Consider the following 22,596-nt stretch of genomic DNA (forward strand, 5'->3'; position numbering starts at 1 on the left):
TGCTCCGTGCGCCACACGGCGAGCTGGGTGAGCTGACCGGAAGGTCTGGGTGAGCGAGGGGCGGATACTACAGAACACGGGAGCTGGCCCGGCGTGGGCTCCACGAGTGTCCCGGCGTGCTCCGCGCCCCCGGGAACCACTTCCGGGGCGGGAGTCGGGCCGCGGGAACCGGGCTCTGTGGCGGCGGCCGGCGCCGGGGGCGGCGGCCAGGCGAGCGGACGCGGCGGCGGAGGCCCGAGCGCGGCCCGGGGCCTGAGGCCCAGCTCAGGTAGGCTCGGCACTTGCTGCCCTGCCCCGGTTTGCCGCGCGCCTGGAGCGCTCAGCCCCGGCCGCCGCCGCGGAGGGGTGGGGCGAACACGCCGGCGGCATCGGGGCCGTCTGTGGCGGCAGGTGCTCGGCTGGTCGGCCCGGGAGCGAGCCCCGGCCGCGACAGACCGACCCGCTGTGGTCGTGGGAGTGAGAGTCTTACCGGGAGGACCAGGAGCTGGCAGTGTACCGGGTGGACAGCGGGGAAGCCGGAGCGAGCACGGGGAGGGCCCGTCCTCAGGGCTGCCGTCTGGAGAGTTCTGGACGCGCCGTGCCAGGGCACCCTGGTGGGGTGGCAGGTGAAGGAAGGCGCCGGAGCTCCCTCGTCCCTGGGCCCACCTTCTCCTGCCCCCGGCCCCTCAGCGCTTTGGGGTGTCAGTAAGTGGAGGGAGACAGCGGGGCCACCAGGGGCGAGGGTTTTTTGTCTTGTTTAATATTTTATGATGTATTTATTTGAAGGGCAGAGTCACAGGGAGGGAGGAGGGTAGAGTGGAGAGAGCGAGAGTGAGCGAGAGTGAGAGCGAGTGAGCCTCCATCCTCCATCCCTTGTTGACTCCCCAAATGGCCGCAACCGCCAGAGCTGGGCTGATCCCAGCCGGGAGCCTCCTCCAGGCCCCCCACGTGGGTGCAGGGGCCCAAGCACGTGGGCCATCTGCCACTGCTTTCCCAGGCCACAGCAGAGAGCTGGATCGGAAGTGGAGCAGCCGGGACTCGAACCAGCGCCCGCATGGGATGCTGACACCACAGGTGACGGGCCTGCCAGTGCCGCTGCAGTGCTGGCCCCAGACTTGGAAGGAGGAGAGACGAGCCCAGAGCAGGCTGGAGGGATGGGTCGGCTCCCAGCCTGTTTGATTCTGAGCCGTGCTCTGCTGGCCAGGAGGGCTCTGGGTGCCGATGCTCCCCTGCGAAGGGAGGGCCGTGTGTGCCTGGGCTCTGCCTGCCCCTCATTACCTACCTACTGCCCGTCACGCTGACGGATGCTCTTGCCAAGGCCCTGCAAAGTCTCTGTCCCTGAGACCGCTGGCTTGTTTGTTGTTTGGCCATTGGGGCTGTCACCAGTACTAGGAAGACTGCCTGGCAGCTTAAAAAAAAAAAAAAAAAAAAAACATGGGGGAGAGAGAGAGACACAGAGAGAGAGAGACACCTGGAGCGAGACCTCTCCTCCACTGGTTCGCTCCCCAAATGCCCAGCAGCTGGGGTTGGGCCAGGCTGAACTGAGAGCCCAGAAGGCGACCTGAGCCCCATCGCAGGCTGACCGCTGCCTCCAGGAAGTGCTTCTCTGACGCAGAGGCAGCCTTCTCTGGAGAGCTGCGGCCACACGGCCCCTTCAGCCTGCTTTCCTTCTTCCCATTCTGTGCTTGCTCCTGCCACTCCTGGGCCGAAGGATTCTGCTAGGAAGCTGTTGGTGTGGCCTTGATTTGGGGAGGTTTCCCAGACTGAACGGCTGTCACGGTGCCGTGACTGGGGTTGTCCTGTCTTGGGGAACATGTCTCCTCCAGGGTGCCGGCCTGTAATGTTCCCCCATCTCTCCCACTTTCAAGGGGTGTGTGGACACATTCCTGTCCAACTGCACTCTCAGTCCCATCCCGGTCTCTGTGGTGGGGACCTGCTTTCCATTAAAAAAAAAAAAAAAGTTTATATTTAAGATTTACTCACAGTAAAATCTGTCTTGGTGTTTAGGTCTGTGAGATTTGAAAATTACATAGTTCCAGGTCCCCCACTACCAAGTTAAAGAATGGGTCTGTCTCTTCCAGCCTTCCCTCTGGGTTTTTTGTTTGTTTGTTTGTTTGTTTGTTTAAGATTATTTATTTGAGAGGCAGAGTTAGAGACAGAGAGAGTTAGAGACAGAGAGAAAGATGTTCCATCGGCTGGTTCACTCCCCGAATGGCTGCAGCAGCCAGAGCTGGGCTGCTAGGAAGCCAGGAGCTGCTGCTTCTTCTGGGTCTGCTGTAGGGGTGCAGGGGCCAAGGACTTGGGCATCTTCCACTGCTTTCCCAGGCCACAGCAGAGAGCTGGATCAAAGAGGAGCAGCCAGGACTCAAACCAGCACCCATATGGGTTGCCAGCGCCACAGGCGGAGGCTTAACCTACTACACCACAGTGCCGCCCCCTCCCCCAATTCCCTCTTGCTGCGCTTTGTAGTCTCTCGGCCCTGCCCTTTGGTACTGGTGACCTGGCCTCTAACCCTGGAGTTTTACCTTTCCCAGAATGCATCACAAATGGAATTACTCCACAAGCAACCTGTTGAGTGGCTTCTTCCGTTAGCCTGGTGCATTTCAGAGCCATTCATGGACGGTGCACTTCAGCTCTTGGCTTCTTGCGTTGCTGGTGGCACTCCCTGTGTGGGTGTCGTGGGTGTCGGTTCTCCTGTGTGTTTTGACAGATTCCTCCCTGTGGGTGTGACAGTGGCCCCCAGCGTCAGCTCTTGTTTCTGCTGTCCACGTTAGGCGATGAAGAACTGGGGATTGGAGCTGCTTAGCTGCAGGACTGTTTTGGTCTCACCCCAAGTCCAGGGTTCTTTCCCGCACAGCCAGGCACTGATCCAATCAGATGACCCCGTTAGCATTTTTTTCTCTGCCCATCTAAGAGGCTGTCAGGGTCCTGGAGCTCTGGACAGTTCCCTTCCAGAGATTGGGGCCTGTCGGTCAGTGAAGGCCAGCATCCTGTGGTCAGTGAGGCGCTGTGTGTGCTCCTGTCTGTCTGGTCGGAAGCCCCTGTGCCGTGTGCGTGACTGAGTTGCCCTCGCTGTGACTGTTTAGTGATGGGACGAGAGAAGGTGTCTGTGTCAGTCCGGGATTGACTGCGGCGGGTGTCCCTTTGATAGGGTAGGGTCGTAGCAGCCTGCCACTGGTGGGAGTGTAACTGCCCGGTTCACTCCCTGGAACAACCCAGAAGCAAAGAGCTAACCCCTGGCCTCCCTCCACAGAGATGTCCGAGCTCAGCGATGAGGCCAGTGAGCCGGAACTCCTGGACCGCAGCCTGTCCATGTGGCACGGGCCAGGTGCGCAGGTCAGCCGCGAGGAACTGGACGTGCCCTTGGATCTTCACACAGCTGCGTCCATCGGCCAGTACGAGGTAGTGAAGGAGTGTGTGCAGAGGTAAGAGGCCTGTGGAGATGCTCCCTCGACTCTTTGATGGACTAGCATCTCAGCCGCTGCAGACCCCGCTCCGTGGGGCCTGGCACACAGGCGTGGGCACTGAGTCCTTGGGGGTCGGTCCGCCCTGCCCTTCCCAGGCAGCTGTCCGTGGTGACTGACGCTGGGGCAGTTTTGTTACTTTTAGGAAGACAAAGATGGTTTAAACTTTGGTCTTAATTTTTTTTTTTTTTTTGACAGGCAGAGTGGACAGTGAGAGAGAGACAGAGAGAAAGGTCTTCCTTTTGCCATTGGTTCACCCTCCAATGGCCGCCAGGGCCGGCGCGCTGCGGCCGGCGCACCGCGCTGATCCGATGGCAGGAGCCAGGAGCCAGGTGCTTTTCCTGGTCTCCCATGGGGTGCAGGGCCCAAGCACCTGGGCCATCCTCCACTGCACTCCCTGGCCACAGCAGAGAGCTGGCCTGGAAGAGGGGCAACCGGGACAGAATCCGGCGCCCCGACCAGGACTAGAACCCGGTGTGCTGGCGCCGCTAGGTGGAGGATTAGCCTAGTGAGCCGCGGCGCCGGCTGGTCTTAGTTTATTAACATTAATTTACAATATATTTTAACCAGAGTAATTTTGTGGTTTTCACTGATTGTAGAAATGCTAGAAAACAAGTCAAGATGGAAAGGAGTGGCCTGAGCCTTATTTCCCGAGGGGTTCATTTTAGCCCCAGGGCCCTCTCCCCTCTGGGGTCTGCCATAGTGGCGAGAAGCTGGGCGCCGCTGCCCTCAGGAGGATGGCTCCTGGCCCCACTGCTCACCTACCGGTTCTTGTAACCTGTGTGTGAATATTACGTCCCAGCACAATGGAAAGCCCGCGGCAGGGCCCGTGCTGTGTCTTGCTCATAGCGCATTGTGATATTAACCGAATTTTTGGAGGAGGGTTTGTCTCCTCTCCTGCACCCCCTTGTGTTTCACCATGCTTTCTGCTTCCCATTCCTCATGTGATAACTTAGGACCTCTGTCCCCACTCCCGTGAGCCTTGTGGAAGTCCCAGGTCTTGGGTTCCAAGTCGCTTAATCGGTCACAGGCACTGGGTGGGAAAGGGGAGTTTTGGTACTGCTTTGCCAGGTGGCCTTAGCGTGTGTGGTCAGCACCTCCTCACAGGTGGTCAAGCGTAGTTCCAACGGCTCCACGGGGGAGGAGGGAGTGTTGCTGTCCGCCTGGGATTTGCACACTGGCTAGATGGAGGCTTGCTCACAGGAAGCCCAGGCTGGGTAGGATTGGAGGGGAATCTGGCCGAGCGGGAGGCGTGAGAGCCCCTGAGAGCTGCTTTGCTGAGGTGCTGGCTCTGCCCTCTGCACGTGGAGCTGAGCTACATACAGGAAGAGGGGCCCTGGGGTGAGGAGACAGCTCCCAGTGGACCCCAGGGGCAGCTCCGTGCAGCTCTCCAGACCAGTGGATGCCACTGTAGACCTTCTAAGATGGAGAAGCTCAGTAGGATAAGCTTGACTCATGAATACGGGAGAGGCCCAGATGCGTGGGCACTGGAGCCATGCGCTGTGGAAGCGGAAGGCCTGCGGGGCGTCAGCTGGTCTTGGGGGTCGTCTAACATGGGGCCCCCATATCCAGCTCCACACTCTGGCCTGGGATGCTCATACTGCTTTTCCTGTGGGAAAACGTCTTTTCAGATTTGTAAAGGAAATCAGTGGGAAATGTTGTGTTCTTTGGCCACAGATGTTCCAGAATCTTTGTGCAGAAACCAGCTGCAATGGGGCTTGGCCTCCTGCTGAGCCCCTTCCTCTTACTCACTGCTCTGGGTGGGGGTGGGGGCAGGGTGCCTCGACCCCAGTGCTGTTGAGTGTTGAGGTCAGGGCTGTCCTGTGCGCTGTGGGATGCTGGCTGCCACCTGCTCTGTGCCAGTAGCTCTTCCCTCCCCAGCTGCGATAACCAGCGATATCTCTAGACTCTGCCAGATGATCTCTGGCTGAGGACCGTCTGTTGTTGGTGTGAAAGAGGAGAGACGGAAAAGGCAGAAGGGAGACGGGCTAAGGATGTGGCAGAGGCAGGCGAACGGGCAGCTGGAGACAGTCCCCTGCCTGTCTTCCCTGATCGAGGTGATCTGTGAATCACAGAGTGTCTGCTTCCTATCAGCCTGTCCCATGCCGCCTGGCCTGGCCCCCAGGGGTGGACCCCATGTCTGAGACAACAGGGCGTGTCTAGCATATCTTGTGTTTGTTTAGGAGAGAGTTAGATTTGAATAAGAAGAATGGTGGTGGCTGGACCCCGCTGATGTATGCCTCCTACATTGGACACGATACCATCGTGCACCTGCTGCTCGAGGCGGGGGTGAGTGTGAATGTGCCGACCCCAGAAGGGCAGACTCCACTGATGCTGGCCTCCAGCTGCGGCAATGAGAGCATCGCCTACTTTCTCCTCCAGGTGAGCTAGAGGGCCCCCCAGCCGCCCTGACAGAAGCTGAAGCGCCGCAGGCCGTGTGTGCGTGTGTGCTTGTGTAATCACTTCCGTTGTTTCAGCTAACGGCCTGGAGGCCGCCTGCCCGCGCAGAGGAGATGAGGCCATAACCAGCATTCTGTGTTCTCTTGAAGCAAGGGGCGGAACTCGAGATGAAAGACATTCAGGGCTGGACTGCCCTCTTCCACTGCACCAGTGCTGGGCACCAGCAGATGGTCAAGTTCCTCTTGGACAGCGGAGCTAATGCCAATGTCAGGTGATGACCACATCTTCAGTGACCACGGGATGGGCCTGGGTCTGGAGTGACTAAGGAGGGCAGCCGTAGAGACGGCAGAAGAGAGCTCGGGGCCACCCCACCCTGATGAGTCGTCCTCCGTGTGGCTTCCCAGACGCGGAACTCTCCTCTCAGCTGTGGGTAACGTGGGGTGCGTCCCTTTAGGTGCCGTGAGCCTCATGTTCTGTATGTGAGAGCTGAGGACCGTATCACCCCTGTCGTAGGTGTTAGGAAGTCCACGTTTTATTGCACGCCACGGGCCTGTGGTAGAGAGTGACGTTTATAAGTCCTATGTTGAGTGTCAATTCCTTTCTCTTGCATGTTGTATATGTCAGGTGAGCTGGTGCTTTGAAAGCAATAGGGATGGGGCCGGCACTGTGGTGCAGCGGGTTAAAGCCCCAGCCTGCAACGCCAGCATCCCATATGGGTGCCAGTTCAAGTTCCAGCTGCTCTGCTTGCAATCCAGCTCTCTGCTGTGGCCTGGGGGAGCAGTGGAAGATGGCCAAGTCCTTGGGCTCTGCACCCACATGGGGGACCTGGAAGACGCTCCTGGCTTCGGGTCAGCTCAGCTCTGGCTGTTGCAGCCATCTGGGGAGTGAACCAGTGGGTGGAAGACACCTCTGTCTCTCTCACTCTCACTCTGCATCTCTCTGTAACTGTCTTTGAAATAAATAAAATTAATCTTTAAAAAAGAAAAAGAAAGAAAACAATCGTGAGTTTCCTAAGCTGGAAGTAGTGTTGCTGTCTAAGCACGTCATGGTGATAATCCAGTTTAAACCAGCAGGTGCCGACCCAGCATCCACCCGATGGGGCCTCTAGTTTATGTGATCTGTTGTAAGGCATGCCGTCACTGTGGATGCCAGAGAGACAGACACACGGATGGAAAGAAAGGAAGAAACAAAGAACGTGCTGCGAGTAAACATTCTAATCGTTGATTTTGAGACCCATTCTGTCCTCAGAGATATCAAAATGAAAAATGTCTTAGAATGAATTATCAGGGCTACTGTCCTTTATTTATTGAAAATTAGGGGGCCGGTGCTGTGGTGCAGTGGGTTAAAGCCCTAGTGTGCGGCACCGGCATCCCTTTGGGCGCTAGTTCAAGTCCCGGCTGCTCCACTTCCGATCTGGCTCTCTGCTGTTGCCTGGGAGGGTAGTGGAAGATGGCCCGAGTCCTTGGGCCTCTGTGCCTGTGTGGGAGACCCAGAACAAGTTCCTGGCTCCTGGCTTTGGATCAGCTCAGCTCCAGCCATTGCAGCTGTTTGGGGAGTGAACCAGCGGATGGAAGTCATATCTCTCTCCCCGCCCCCCCCCGCCCCCCCCCCGGGGCTCTACCTCTCTTTCAAGTAAATAAAATAAATCTTAAAAAAAAAAAGAGAGAGAGAGAGAGAGAAAACTAGAGGAAGAAAGAAAGAGAACTTTGATTCTTTCATTCAGTGGTTCACTCTCCAAGTGGCTGCAACAGCCAGGTCTGGGCCAGGCTGACGCCAGGAGCCCGGAATTCCACCAGGATCTCTCACATGGGTGGTAGGGGCTCAAGCACTTGGGCCATCTTCTGCTGCCTTCCCAGGCACATTAACAGGAAATTGGATTGAAAATGGAGCAGCCAGGAATCAAACCAGTGCTGCTATGGTATGGGGTGCTGGTGTTGCAAGCAGCGGCTTAGCCCACGGCACCTCAGTGCTGGATCGGTTCCTGTCTTGAAGACAATAACAAAGCAAGTCAGCGTTAAGAAGCACCCTTAGGACACCGCGGAGTTAATGATAACCAGGCACAAGAAATAAGCTTCAGGCAGTAAGCATGGTGGAGACAGAACCCAGGAGTGCTTTGGGGGGCTACTGAACAGGAAACCTGGGATTTGGGAAAATGGATGGGAGATACCAGCTGTCTGTGAGCAGGGAGCTGCCGTCTGAGAGGAAGGAGTAGAGATTTAGCAGCTAGCCAGTTGCAGTAGCCTGGAAGAAAGGAAGATTGGTCTTTGGGACAAAAAGTCCAGTGCTGGGGCTGGACGCCAGGGGAGTTAGCGTGTCCGTCTTTGTCAGTCTCAGGGGAGACGCACAGACAGGCTGAGCTCTGCTCCCGATGGTGACTCACGTGCTGGCTTGGCTTTGCATTCGGCAGGCTGCTGCTGCTGCCACTCCTCGCTCTAACCTGACTGTGGCCTGCCTTACAGGGAGCCCGTGTACGGATTCACCCCTTTGATGGAGGCGGCTGCTGCTGGCCATGAGATAATCGTGCAGTATTTTCTGAACCACGTAAGTGCCCCGATCGCCGGTGTATGTGTGGGCAAGTGAGGGGTCGGCGCTGGACGTCAGCCGCCGCAGGACCTCGCTGTGCTCGGAAATGGCCGCCCTTGCCCGACTTGTCCACCTCACCGATGCCTGTGGATGCCGGGTTTGCTGGCGCACAGGAATTGAGTGGAAACAGACACTCCTGTAATGATTTAGAAAATGCCGTTTTACAGGCATGGAGAAATAGTAAGTGAAACTCACAGTCCCATCACTTAGGAAGACTGCATTGAGGAGGCAGAGGGGCAGAGACGTGCTCCCCGGGGTACGGACTCCGCTCTGAGACTTCCCCTTGCTGTGTGGGCGGCGTCTGAGGCACCGACAGACCAGTTTGTTTGTTTGACATAATGGGATTCTGTGTGTGTTTGCTTTGTGATTTTTGACCTTCTGCAGTATTCTACAATCTATGACATATTTAGATGTCTCAGTAGAAATTGAGGTTTGTGACGGTTCACAGTCAGAAACGGTGCTTTAGGAAATACCTCTTTTCCACGCCGCTTTCACATACTTGCAATGGTTTGTGTATTTTATTTCTACGAGAGGGTTTGCTGGTGCTCGTAGTTTTAATTTAATAGGTCCTACAGATACAGAAAGAACAGTGACAAGATGGGCAAAGGATTTGTATACCAAAGACAGGATACAGACGGGGCCAGGCTTCAGCCTGGCAGTTAAGACACCACTGTCCCATACCCGAGCAGCTGGCTGTGACCCTTGCCTGTGCTTCCTGCTGAAGGGGACTTTGGGAGGCAGTGAGGATGACTCAGGTGGTTCCTGCCGCCCACCTGGGAGACCTGGGTTGAGTTCCTGGCTTCCAACTTCCAACGGCTCATCCCTGGCCGTTGCCAGTATTTGGGCAGTGAACCGGTGAATGAGAATTTTTTTTCTCTGACTTTCAAGTAAATACATTTCTAAGAAAGTTAAACAAACTGACAAAAAAAAGAAGGTATACAGATGGCCAGTAAGAACATGAAAAAATGGCTGACATCATTAGCTATCAGGAAGACACAAATCAAAACCAGTAGGATGCTTGTCATAGTGAGTGTTGTGAGGATGCCCTCCTGTCTGCTGACGGGATGCCCGGTGATGCAGACGCTGTGAGAACGGCTGGCAGCTCTCCACACAGGTCAGGCCGCAGGACCTTCATTTCCACTCCTGGATATATGCCCCAGAGAAATGCTGACACATTGAGAGACGCTTGTACACGAATACCCATCGCTGTATTATTCAGAGTGGCCACAAAGGAAACAGCCCAGCTCTCTGTCATGAGTGAAAGAAGTGTGTGTGTGTGTAGCTGCACTTTCCGCAGCCACACTGAAGAAGAACCATGGACACCTGCTGCAGCGTGGCTGAGCGTGCAGTGCCGAGTGAGCCAGGCACTTGTGGGAGGGAAAGTACATGAGGCTTACCTAGGTCTGGGGAGATGGGGAGAGTGGGGGGGGTGGCGGCTGCAGGAGACGGGGTTTCTTTGAAGGCAGATAACAACGTTCTAGGGGCTGGCATCGTGGAACACGGGTTAAGCCGCTGCTTTCAGTGCCACTGGTTTGAGTCCTGGAGGCTCTGCTTTTTTAAAGCTTTTTTTTTTTTTTTTTTTTTTTTAAGATTTCTTTATTTAAAAGACAGAGTTACAGGGAGAAGTAGAGACAGAGAGAGGTCTTCCACCTACTGGTTCACTCCCCAAATGGCCACAACTGCCAGAGCTGAGCTGATGGGAAATCAGGAGCCAGGAGCTTCTTCTGGGCCTCCTGCGTGGGTGCAGGGGCTCAAGGACTTGGGCCGTCCTCTGCTGCTTTCCCAGGCCACAGCAGAGACCTGGATCCGAAGTGAAGCAGCTGGGACTCAAACTGGTGCCCATAGGGGTGCCGGCACTGCAGGTCAGGCCTTAACTCTCTGCGCCACAGTGCCGGCCCAATGCTCCGCTCTTGAGCCAGCCTCCTGCTTACGCTTCTGGGAAGGCAGTGGATGATGGCCCAACTGTTGAGGCCCCTGCCACCTGTGTGGGAGACCTGTGGAGTTCTGGGCACCTAGCTTTGGCCTGCTGCAGCCCTGGCCACTGTAGCCATTTGGGAAGTGAACCAGTGGTAGAAGTCTCTTTGTGTCTCTCTGTGTTGCTCCACCCTTCAAATAAAGACATATTCTGCACCTAGTAAAAATGCAGTTGGAGAAGAAAGTTCGGGGGAGCCTGCTTCCCACTCCTGACGTGAGTCCCCTGCTCACCCTGTGGGGTCTGCACACACCCGCGTGCCAGTTGCTCCCACTCTGCGGGTTGTTCTGTGTTGGCGGGTGAAGAGTTCCCTCCCACTGTTTTCATGGTGACAGGCTGTTCCCCTGTGGGGTGAGTCACGGTGTGATGGCCATCTGCAGTTAGAACTGGATCCATGCCAGCCATTTGCTATCATGCCCAGCGGTGCAGCCTTTGCACATGTCTGCACACACGCGTGACCGTATCCACTCGGTGCAGCGGGGCAGGCAGAAGACTTGGTGAAATGTAGATAGAGTGCCAGCTCGGAAGCTGCTGGAAGGTCCCCTGTGCAGCCCTGTCTGATCCCACCTGCCTGCCTCCTCCAGATGTTGGTTTGGATGTGCCTTTCCTGTCCATGACACATGCCCCGAATCCTTAAGCAACGTGTAGACTCATTTTGAGCGAGTCGGCCTGTCTGTGCCATTCAGCTGAGTGCTGGCAGCTGCAGGGGCAGCCGCTCACCCTGGCAGCCCTGTCCCTGCTCTCCCTAGCCTGTGTTTTCCCAGGGAACACTGGCTGCTTGCTCCGCTCGCTCTGCCCAGCAGGGTTGCAGTTGAGGATTCTCCCGAGTGTGGGAATGGGTGGAGAGTCGAGGTGTGCTCTCTAAGAAGGGTGCTCGGTGCTGGGCAGCTGCGTTTCACCAGCCACTGGGAGTCTGCTTTCCCCGTGTGGTCCCAGCTCGTCCCACTCCAGACAGGATCTTGCACTTCGTGGGCTGCACACCCCCCAGCTCATGGCGTTGCTGTCAGGTGACATTTCCCTGATTGTGTTAGGTTGAACCTTTAAATCTTGGTGGGCCATTTGAGTTTCTTTTTTTGTAAATAATTATTCTTTGTTTTCTTTAATTTTAAAAAATATTTATGGGGCTGGCACTGTGGCTCACTTGGTTAATCCTCCGCCTGCAGCGCTGGCATCCCATGTGGGTGCCGGGTTCTAGTCCCGGTTGCTCCTCTTCCAGTCCGGCTCTCTGATGTGGCCTTGGAGGGCAGTGGAGGATGGCCCAGGTGCTCAGGCCCCTGTACCTGCATGGGAGACCAGGAGGAGGCACCTGGCTCCTGGCTTCGGATTGGCTCAGCGCCGGCCATAGCGGCCATTTGGGGAGTGAACCAGTGGAAGGAAGACCTTTCTCTCTGTTTCTCTCTCTCACTGTCTATAACTCTACCTGTCAAATAAATAGATAAATAAAATTATTAAAAAATATTTATTTTATTTGAAAGGCAGAGTTATTGGGAGATCTGTCCACTGGTTCACTCCCCAAAGGACTGCAATGGCCAGAGCTGAGCCTATGCAAAGCCAGGATCCGGGAGCTTCTTCTGGGTCTCCCTTGTGGGTGCAGTGGCCCAAGTATTTGGGCCATTTTCTATTGCTTTTAGCAGGGAGCTGGATCAAAAGTGGAGCAGCCAGAGCTTGAGCCGGCACCCGTGTGGGATGCCGGTAGTGTAGGCAGTGGCTTTACCCGCTGTGCCATAGCACTGACCCCATATTTTCTTTACTTTTTTTTCCTTATTTGAGAGTTAGAGATATATATAGACAGACCTCCCCTTGTTGATTGACTCCTCAGATGCCCACATGACTGGGGCTGGGCCAGGTCGAAGCTGGGAACTAAGAACCCGTTCTAGGTCTCCTGTGTGGATGGCAGCCACCCAAGTACCCAAGATCGCTGCTGCCTCCCAGGGTCTGGAATCGGGAGCCGAGGTGGGACTTGGACCCTGGTTCCCTGATTGGGGATGCAGGCATCCCAAGCACAGTCTTTACTGATAAACTGTCAAACGCAGCCCAGTGATTACTCTGACTAATTCTGACATGAGCTAGGGTTCCTTAAGGCATATCAAAGGGTCAGGAGTAGACAGCTAAGAGCTCAGGACTGTAAAAAGCATAACCTCTGCTTTTGAGTTAGAGTTTGACTTTCAATAAGGCAAATGGAGGTTATAAGGGACAGGTGCACTACATATTTTCAAAAGGAAAACATGGGGAAATCAGAGGCTTGGGACTGTTTATCCACCGTGCAGATTCTGCCCTCCTTGGGCCTTGGTTTCCAGCAGGGTCTGGGATAGCAGCTTGTATCGAGGGTAAACAAATTTTATTGGATTTGTTATGGTAAAGTTTTAAAGTTTAGGACAATTTCAGCTTAAAGAAAAGCTACAAAATAGTACAAAGAATGTGTGCTTGTACCAGATTCCCCACATGTTAACCTTTCATCTCATTAAAAGAATATTTATTTGAACATCAGAGTTGAGAGAGAAAGAATCTTCCATGCAGTGGGCCACTTCCCAGAGGGCTGCCATAGCCAGGCTGGCCAGGTTGAGGCCAGGAGCCTCATCTTGTTTCCCACGTGGGCGCAGGGGCCCAAGCACCTGGGCCATCGTTCACTGCTTCTCCCAGGCCCTTAACAGGGAGCCGGACTGGAAGTGGAGCTGCCATATGAACTGGCGCCCACAGGGATGCCGGCATCCAGTGGGGAGCTTTACCCACTGTGCCATAATGTCGGGCCCCTCACCTCAGTTTCCAAATCAACTCTCAGTATTGACACATATAACATATCTGTTATCTTTTTGGAACCATTTGAAAGTGAGCTGTGGACATAATGGGCCTTCTCCCTTGAACTCTCAGTGTTTCTCCTGAACACAGAGTATTCCTTCTCACGGAGACTCATGGTTCTGACAGCTCAGAAACTCACGTGCCCTCCTCTCCAGAGCTGCAAGTAGGGAGGGAGGGGCCTGGTTAACCCCTTGCCTGTGAGCTGCTAGACTGCTCCTCTGCCCCGCGTACAGGCCCACGACAGCGCAGGCCGCCCAGTCCCCTGACGGCCCTCCAGAGCAGAGGAGGCGTGTGCCTGTGCTCTTTGCCAGGGAGGCGAGGGCTGTGGCTGCCTTCCCGGAGCCCACGGCCCGGACACACGGGGCATCTAAAGATTTATTTATTTGAAAGTCAAGAGTTAACAGAAAGGAGGAGAAAGAGATCTTGCGTCTACGAGTCCACTCCCCAGATGGCCACAATGGCCAGTGCTGGGCCAGGCTGAAGCCAGGAGCTTCGTTCAGGTCTCCCTGTGGGTGGCAGGGGCCACACATCTGGCCATCTTCTGCTACTTCTCCCAGGACATTAGCAGGGAGCTAGATTGGAAGTGGAACAGCCAGGACATGAACTGGCACCCATTTGGGATGCCGGTGTTGCGGGCGCCAGTTGTACCTGCTTTGCCGCAACACCGGCCCTCTCTGAACTTTCTGTTCCTATTTTTATATTACACTGAATGTTGAGTATGTATTTCTTCAGTAATAAGTCATGCGTGTTACAAAATAGCAAAAAAAAAAAAAATTACAGGATAAGTAAATAGAAATTCTATTTTCTCTCTTTACTCCAGGGACCTTCTTATTTTTAGTTCTATTTTATTATTTTTTACTAAAGAAAATTATATTACTGCTTTTTCCCCCTTATGTATAATTTCAAATAAATCAAAAACAGATGAAGAGCCAGCATTGTGGCACAGTGGGTTAAAGTGCCACTTGAATTGTTAGCATCCCATGGGAGTGCCAGTTTGAGTCCTGGATGCCCTGCCTCTGATCCAGCTCCCCACTACTGTGCCTGGGAAAGCAGCAGAACATGGCCCGAGTGTCTGGCTCCCCCGCCAACACTCACCCACATGGGAGACCCGGAACAATTTCCTTGTTCCTGGTTTCAGCCTGGCCCACCCCTGGTGTTTGGAACCATCTGGGACGTGAACAGCAGCTGGAAGATCTCTGTCATATCTCTTTCTTTCCCTCCCTTGCTCTGCCTTTCAAGTAAATAAGGAGTCTTTAAAAAATGCATATGTATCGTTTAAAACCCTATAGTACAGATGCTGTTGTTAAAAACGTTTGGGTTCTTGCAATTGGACTTAAGCTAGAAGTGGGCTTTGAGGCTGAAGGCTTTGCAGCCTCTAAGCAGAGCTGTGAGGAGCGTGCACTCCAGAAAGAGAAGTCGGTTGCCCTGTACACATGTCCCTGTTGGTATAGAGGGATATGCGGTGGTCACTTTCTGTGCTGGGCCCGTCTGTTGGTTGGCCATAGTTTTGCCAAACAGAGAGGAAAGTACATAGATATTAATTATACATGTGATATGCAGCTGCCTTAGGAGAGTTAGAAATAACAGGGACACCTAAACTGCTCGTCCCTCACCCAGCTGCTCCGTGCCTGGGCTTTATAGCTAGGTCTTTAAGTTGTACAGGATGCTTTGTCATCTGCGGTTTTCCCCACACAGGTGTTTTGTGCCCCTGTCCGTGCCATGGCATCCGCACTCCCGCCCCCGTCCGAGTTCATACAGAGCGAGCCCTTGTCTAATACATGCTCTCAGTTCACTGCACCCCATGTCTAGTTTTCTGGTTCCCACTGGCTAAAGGCTGCAGTAAAGACCTTCAGTTTTAGTGTGGTTCCCTATTACTTCCTTGGCTTAAAGTCCCAGTAGAGTGGCCGGGTCAAAGGGTACACACACTTGTAATGTTTTGAATTCCTTCTGTGAGGGTGCTGTTCATCTTTCTCCAGCAGGTATGACACTACATCATGGAAAATATTTTTTTATATATTTTTATTTTTTTTTATTTATTTGACAGGTAGAGTTATAGACAGTGAGAGAGACCGACAGAAAGTCTTCCTTCCATTGGTTCACCTCCCCACCACCCCCAAATGGCCGTTATGGCTGGCGCTGCGTCAATCTGAAGCCAGGAGCCAGGTTCTTCTTCCTGGTCTCCCATGTGGGTGCAGGGCCCAAGCACTTGAGCCATCCTCCACTGCCCTCCCGGGACACAGCAGAGAGCTGGACTGGAAGAGGAGCAGCCAGGACTAGAACCCGGCGCCCACATGGGATGCCAGCGCTGCAGGCGGAGGATTAACCAAGTGAGCCACAGCGCCGCCCCCATCATTTTTTTTTTTTTTTTTTTAAGATTTATTTTACTTATTTGAAAGACAGAGTTACAGAGAGAGGTAGAGACAGAAAGGTTTTCCATCCACTGGTTCATCCCCCAAATGACCGCAATGGCCAGAGCTGAGCTGATCCGAAGCTGGCAGCCAGGAGCTTCTTCTGGGTCTCCCACGCAGGTGTAGGGTCCCAAGGACTTGGGCCATCTTCTGCTATCCCAGGCCATAGCAGAGAGCTGGAGCAGAAGAGGAGCAGCCAAGACTAGAACTTGTGCCCATATGGGATGCTGGTGCTTCAGGCCAGGGCATGAACCCGCTGTGCCACAATGCCGGCCCCTTATTATGGTTTTAAAGGCAGAGTTAGAGAGAGAGAGAGACAAGGAAATCTTTCATTCGTGGTTCACTCTTCAAATGGCTGCAACTTCCAGAGCTGGACCAGACCAAAGCAAGGAGCTTTTCCCAGGTCTCCCACGTGGGTGCAGGGGCCCAAGCATTTGAGTCATCTTCCACTGCTTTCCCAGGCTCACCAGCAAGGAGCTGGACCAGAAGTGGAGCAGCCAGGATGCAAACCAGCACCCATATGGGATCCCAGCACTGCAGGCCGCGGCTTAACCTGCTATGCCACTCGCCATCCCCTTCTTTATTTAAAAAAAAAAAAAAAAAGTAGAAGAGGAAAAGACACAGAGAGAGAAAGAGCTCCCATTCCCTGCTTTACTTCCAAATACCTGCAGTGTAGAGCTGGGCCAGGCTGAGCTGGGAGTGGGGATCTCAGTCCACATCTCCCACACGGGCGGCAGGGGCTGTTACTAATGCTGCCTCCCAGGGTCCACATTAGCAGAACCTGGAGTCGGAAGCCAGAGCCGGGTGTCAGATCTAGGCATTCTGATACGAGACATGGCTGTCTCAGCTGCTGGAGCAGACACCCACCCCTGAAGCTTTTCAGATGGAAAACTTACTAAATAGAAAAGTAGCCCTCTCAGCTTCTAAAGTATGCGTGGAAAACAGAGTAGACAGATTGGGGAAATCCCGTGATCTCGCCACTTAACAAGAGGAACATTTGGGGCTGGGGCTGAGTTCCTTCACACGGTTGTTTCCTGCGTTTGTCTTGCTGCCGCTGCAGCGTGCGTGCAGCTTTGTGTCTTACGGTCCTTTTTTGGATCTGACTGTCCTGACTGTCCGTGTTTACGGCAGGCATGGAGCTGGCTCTCCATCCCCCTGGAGATTTGGTTGCAGATGTGTTATGCACAGAAGTTTTCTCTGTGTTTGGGGTTGCCGCCTCAGCATAGTGTCAAGAAGAGGAGCTGTTGCTCTAACATCTAGAAGCCCACTTGAGAGCTTTGGATAACAGTAACTGAGCTCTGTCCCGGCGGCCATGGCCTCGTCACCATGATGGCTTAAAAGGCAGTTTCTCCAGCGAGCCGTCCTCTCCAGTGTTCTCTGTGGGAGACAGGAAGTAGCAGGCACAGCCAAGGTCTCTCTCCTCCCTGCCCACTGGACGACAGCCGACAGCCTGTCGCTGTGTACCTGCTGGCCTCGGCGGCTGCACTCTGGATGGGGACTGCCCCTTGCCCTCCCGGTGCCCTGTGTTTAAGGAGAGAGTAAAGCTTGTGGCCATGAAGCTAACAGGCCTGTCCTTCTTCCTCACCCAGAAGCGGGGCTTTTCTTCCTTGGGTGGGGGGTGGGCAGAGCCAGCCTGCTTGCTTGCTGCCCAGGAAGCATGGGGCTTTGAAGGGCAGGTTGCTGATTCTTCTTCTGCGGTGTCACAGGGAGTCAAACTGGACACGAGAGACCACAATGGAGCCACAGCCCGGATGCTGGCCCGACAGTATGGACACATGAAGATCGTGGCCTTGATGGACACGCACTCGCCGGTTCTGCCCAAGAGCCTCTACAGGAGCCCAGGTACCTGACTGCGCTTGCACGCTCATGGCTCTGGGTTGCCCTGAGTGGAGAGGAGCCCAGGAGAGGACCGCCCACTCTTCCTTGCTCCCACCGGCTCCTCTGGGAGCTGGGGCTGGCATCCCTGTGGGCGAGACTCGCCCCTCCCTCTGACTGCACAGTGAGTCAGGCGGAGGCTCCGGATTTAATGTGGGAGAGAATGGCAGACAGCCGTGCTGGGAGCAGGCACCGGATGCGGGTGTGGAGCCCATGGCGGGAGGGGTAAGGGAAGCATCACAGATGGTCTCTTCTGTGCTGTTCTTTGACTTCACCTGTGGTAACTGTCGCCATTTGCTTTAGTTTTATGTCCTCAAAACTTACGAAGTACTTGGGGCCCTGTCACGCACATGGGAGACTCAGATGAAGTTCCCGGCATGGGTGTGACCCAGATTGTAGCCGTTACTTACTGGGTCCGAAGTGGGGTAGCCAGGACGGGAGCTGGCACTCTGATTGGGGATGTTAGTGTTGCAAGGGCAGCCTGACCTCCGGCAGCGCAATGTCGGCTCCTCAAGGACGCTTTCCCACAGCCGCGGGGACGGCTGGACGTTTTCTTTGTACCCCTACTCATGCGGTACATTTTAGTAATATCATAACAGTGAACTACCCTTATATTTCCTTTTTAAATTCTTACTCATTTAAAAGAGTAATAGAGAGTGTGGGAGACAGAGAGAGGTCTTCAATCCTCTGGGTCATTCCCTAAATGGCTACAACATCTTGGGCTTGACCAGGCTGAAGCTAGGAACTCCATCGGGTCTCCCACGTGGGTGGCAGAGGCCTGAGTACTTGGGCCTTCTTCCACTGCTTTCTCAGGCACATTAGCAGGGAGCTGGATTGGAAGCAGAGCAGCCTAGACTTGAACCAGCACCCAGATAGGAGGCCGGAATCTGCACCACAACGCTGGCTGCGGGCCTTGCATCTTGGCATAAGATGCACTTGGTGACTTATTTTCTTAGTGTGTTTTGGGATTCCGTTTATTTCATTTTACTTAGCATTTTTGCACGGCTGTCCTTTGTGAAGTGACCCCAGGCCTGTGGCTTTCCGTGGGTCCTGTTTCCATCACCGGTCCTCCTTTCCTGTCTGTACAGCTCCGCAGGCCCTGTGGGTCTCCCTTGACACTGGTGGACCTCGTCTCTTTTGGTGGCCTGGCCCCTTGAGGAGTTTTTCTGTTTCTTCTACAGAAATTGGCCTCCTTATTCTGCGGTTTTTACTGGAATTGGTTTTGGTAAACTGTATTTTCCTAAGAAGTCATTGCACCTATAATTTCAGATTTATTTGCACAGGTCTACAAGATTTTCCCCGTCTCTTATCTCAGTAGTTAGATTCTGTTGCTTCTCCTTTTGTATGCGTATATTCCCTTTTCCATTTTAAGTTGGATAGTACTGTCTAGTGATGAAACAAAAAAACTAAAATTTTCATTTATCAGTTAGATCTGGTTTTTAGTTATCTCTTTAATTTCTGCTTCTGTTTTTCCGTTGGCTCACTTCGTTGCTGTTCTTCTAGTTTTTTGAGTTGGGAATTTAATTCATTTGCCGTCTTTGTTGGTCTTCTGTTGACCTGCTGTCTGAGGTGTGGCGCCGTGCTGGTCCCTGATGCTGGTGTGTAACAGCATCACATTTTCCTGAAGTTCTGGGATCTTCATCTTACATCTTCCTTTACACAAGAGCTGTTGGACACTGTGGGTTGTTTTTTTTTCTTTTTTAAAAAGATTTATTTATTTATTTGAAAGCCAGAGTTACACAGAGAGAGGAGGAGAGGCAGAGAGAAAGAGAGAAAGGTCTTCCATCTGCTGGTTCACTCCCCAATTGGCTGCAACGGCTGGAGCTGCGCCAATCCCAAGCCAGGAGTCGGGAACTTCTTCCGGGTCTCCCAGGCTGGTGCAGGGGCCCAAGGACTTGAGCCATCTTCTGCTTTCCCAGACCACAGCAGAGAGCTGGATCGGAAGTGAAGCAGCTGCGTCTCGAACTGGCGCCCATGTGGGATGCCAGCACTGCAGGCGGCAGCTTTACCTGCTACACCACAGCACTGGCCCTGTGGTTTGGCCCATGGTGGTTTTTTTTTTAAGATTTTATTGGGCTGGCACTGTAGCTTAGTAGGCTAAGCCTCTGCCTCTGATGCTGGCATCCTTTATGGACAGTGGTTCATTTCCAGGCTGCTCTTCTTCCGATCCAGCTCCCTGCTATGGCCTGGGAAAGCAGTGCTTGGGCCCCTGTACCTGCATGGGAGACCCAGAAGAAGCTCCTGGCTCCTGGCTGCAGATCGGCCCAGCTCTGGCCGTGGACGGCCATTTGGGGAGTGAACAAGCAGATGGAAGACCTCTCTGTCTCTCCCTCTTTCTGTCTGTAACTCTACCTCTCATATAAATAAATAAAATCTTAAAAAAAAAAACCAAGATTTTATTATGTTGAAAATAATTTATTAATTATTTAATTGAAAGGCAGAATTACAGAGAGAGATTGAGATCTTCCATCTGCTGTTTCACTCCCCAAATGGCCATAACAGCTAGGGCTGGGCCAGGCTGAAGCCAGGAGCCAGGAGCTTATTGTGGGTCTCCCACTTAGGTGCGAGGGCCCAAGCACTTGGACCATCGTCTGCTGCTTTCCCAGGAACATTAGCAGGGAACCGGATCAGAAGTGGAGCGGCCAGGACTTGAATCAGTGCCCCAGGGGAGGCCTGCATCACAGGCAGCAGCATAGCTCTGCTGCAGTGCCAGCCCCTGACGCTAGTTTTGTGGGTTTTGTGTTTATTTTCTAGATAGAAGGGCCTTTTGGATTTTGTGATTGATTTCTCATTTTATTATCATCATTTCTGTTTGATTATATCTGATCAGAGAAAGTTTAGAATTCTTCCACTGGATGCCTTGTCACATAATGATTAACATTTTAATTTAAAAAATTATGTTTAATTAGAAAGTTTTTTTAAAAAAATGTTTATTTGAAAGGCAGAGGCACCTTCTGTCTGCTGTTTCATTCCCCAGATGTCTGTAATAGCAAGGTCTGGACCCGCTGAAGTCAAGAGCATGGAACCCAACATGGGTCTCCACGGGGTGGCTGAGACCCAAGTACTTGAGCCGTTATTTGCTGCCTCCCAGGGTGCACAGGCGGGAAGCTGGGATTGGAAGCAGAGCCAGAATTTGAGCCAGGCACTCGGAAGTGGGACCCGGGGGTGCCAGGTGATGTCGTGACCTCTGTACACATGCCCGCCTCGTGAGCGGCATTTAGATTTTCTGAGGTCAGCAGCGTGTGGTGAGTGGATTAAGCCGCCGTTTGCAAAGCCGGCATCCCGTCTCAGGTGCTGTTTTGAGTCTGCTTCAGATTCAGCTTTCGCTACTGCACCTGAGAGGCAGTGACTGTTGGTCTGAGTGCTTGGGCCCTGCCATTCATGGGGGGTCCAGGTGGAGGCCCAGGCTCCTGGCTGCGGCCTGCTCAGCCCTGGCCGTTGTGCCATGTGGGCAGTCACCGAGTGGATGGAAGATCTGCTCTGCCTCTGTGTCTGCCTTCTCTCTGACACGTTGCCTTTGAAGTCAGTGCTTCTCCGTGCTTCAGAGGTAATATTCTGTTATCTCAGTGTAAAGTCCAGTGTGTACCTGTCAGCCTTCTGTGTTCCTGTTTGCCCCGCGGGCACTGCGGTTTCTGGTTTAGAAAGGCCGGTCCACGTTGCCTTGGCGGCGGCTGTCACTTGCTGCCTTCGTGTCCTCTGTGTCGCACTGAGCTTGTCTGCCAGTGGATCACAGCCCTGGCTTCTTGCTGCTCCATCGGCCTGGTCTGCCTCGCCCGCTCGTTCATTTTTGCCTCCTCAGATGCCCAGATTCTTGGCCTCAGCTGCCTCCTCTCTGGCCTGTCTGGGTGGAAACAGTCTGCTCTTGTGTGTGACTTTGAGCGTGCAGGAGTTGGCTGGGACAGGCAGCTCTGGACCTGGGCTCGGACCCACCTGCATCCTTGGCCGCTGTCCACTCCCCGGGACAGGCCCAGCGCAGCTCCCCTCCTGGCCACAGGCTCACCTCCCGGAAGGGATCTTAGCGAGTCCTCCTTTGTGTGCCGGTTTGTCTCATAAATGATGCCCTAGCGGCCTAGCAAGCAGTTCCTGGGTCGTGCCTTGCACACAGGAGCAAGTGTGAAAAACTGAGAAGCTCTGTTGCACACTACGGCTCAGGGAGATTTGAAACCCTCTGCGAAACAGCAGCGTGCAGCACTCCTCTCCCAAGAAGCTGTTGAGGCTGCCACTGTAGAATTGCTTAGGAATGCAGAACTGCCACTGCTGCCATGTTTTTTTTGAAGATTATCCTAAAATATTTTTTTAAAAATTTGACATGGGGAGAGAGAGGCAGAGAGCTTCATTTGCTGATTCATCCCCCAAATGTCCACAGCAGTTGGGGATGGGCCAGCTTGAAGCCAGGAGCTTGAATTCAGTCCAGTCTCTGCTGTGAGCGGAAGGTTCCCAAGCACCTGAGCCGTCACCTGCTGCCTCCCAGGCTGTGAATTAACTGGGAACTGGACTCACAGCAGAGCCAAGACCCAAACCCAAGCCCAGCATCTCTGACACAGGCCATGGGTATCCCCAACTGTCTGTTGTTTTTGTTTTGTTTTGTTTTAAGATTTATTTTATTTATTTGAAAGAGTTAGAGAGAGATCTGCTGATTCACTCCCCAAATGCCTGCAATGGCCAGAGCTGAGCCGATCTGGAGCCAGGAGCTTCCTCCAGGTCTCCCAAGTGGGTGCAAGGGACCCAAGGACTTGGGCCACCTTCTCCTGCTTTCCCAGGCCACAGCAGAAAGAAGCTGGATCGGAAGTGGAGCAGCCAGGACTTGAACCTGTGCCCATATGGGATGCTGACAGTGCAGCCAGGGCTTTATCCACTATGCTACAGCGCTGGCCCCTCCCCAAGCATCTTGACCAGTGTGCCAAACACCCAGGCTACTACCTTTTCATGAAGAAAGAGATTTTGCTTATCTCTTCATTTAGAAGAAAATTCTGACAGTAAACATTGTCGGCTTATGGAAAACCTGGGGAAGCTGGAAAGCGACAGGAGTGAGGCTCCCCCGTCCCCGTCCCCGGGGCCGCCTGAGCAGGGCAGGCCCAGTCCGGCCTCTCTCACAGGGGAGGGCCTGGCAGCCACTTGG

General features: G+C 53.8%; 1 protein-coding gene across 5 annotated transcripts in view; it reads left to right on the forward strand.

Annotated features, from left to right (window-relative positions):
- Positions 1 to 26: 26 nt before the first annotated feature.
- ANKS3 (ankyrin repeat and sterile alpha motif domain containing 3) overlaps positions 27 to 22,596 on the forward strand; it is a 29,866-nt gene continuing 7,296 nt past the window's right edge. For 2 of the 5 annotated variants that reach the window (XR_016225980.1, XM_051836161.3), the window contains exons 1-6: positions 56 to 268; positions 3,233 to 3,404; positions 5,627 to 5,825; positions 5,993 to 6,114; positions 8,303 to 8,384; positions 17,309 to 17,444. Coding sequence is in view for 4 of the 5 variants with exons in the window: in XM_051836161.3 (XP_051692121.1) it covers positions 3,235 to 3,404; positions 5,627 to 5,825; positions 5,993 to 6,114; positions 8,303 to 8,384; positions 17,309 to 17,444 (709 nt within the window). In the remaining variant the exon portion in view is untranslated. The other 3 variants (XM_089321303.1, XM_051836162.3, XM_051836163.3) reach the window with 3 other exon arrangements.

Source organism: Oryctolagus cuniculus, chromosome 19 (genome assembly GCF_051225735.1).
Source record: "Oryctolagus cuniculus isolate XC-2025 breed Fujian yellow rabbit chromosome 19, ASM5122573v1, whole genome shotgun sequence".
Taxonomy (NCBI): domain Eukaryota; kingdom Metazoa; phylum Chordata; class Mammalia; order Lagomorpha; family Leporidae; genus Oryctolagus; species Oryctolagus cuniculus.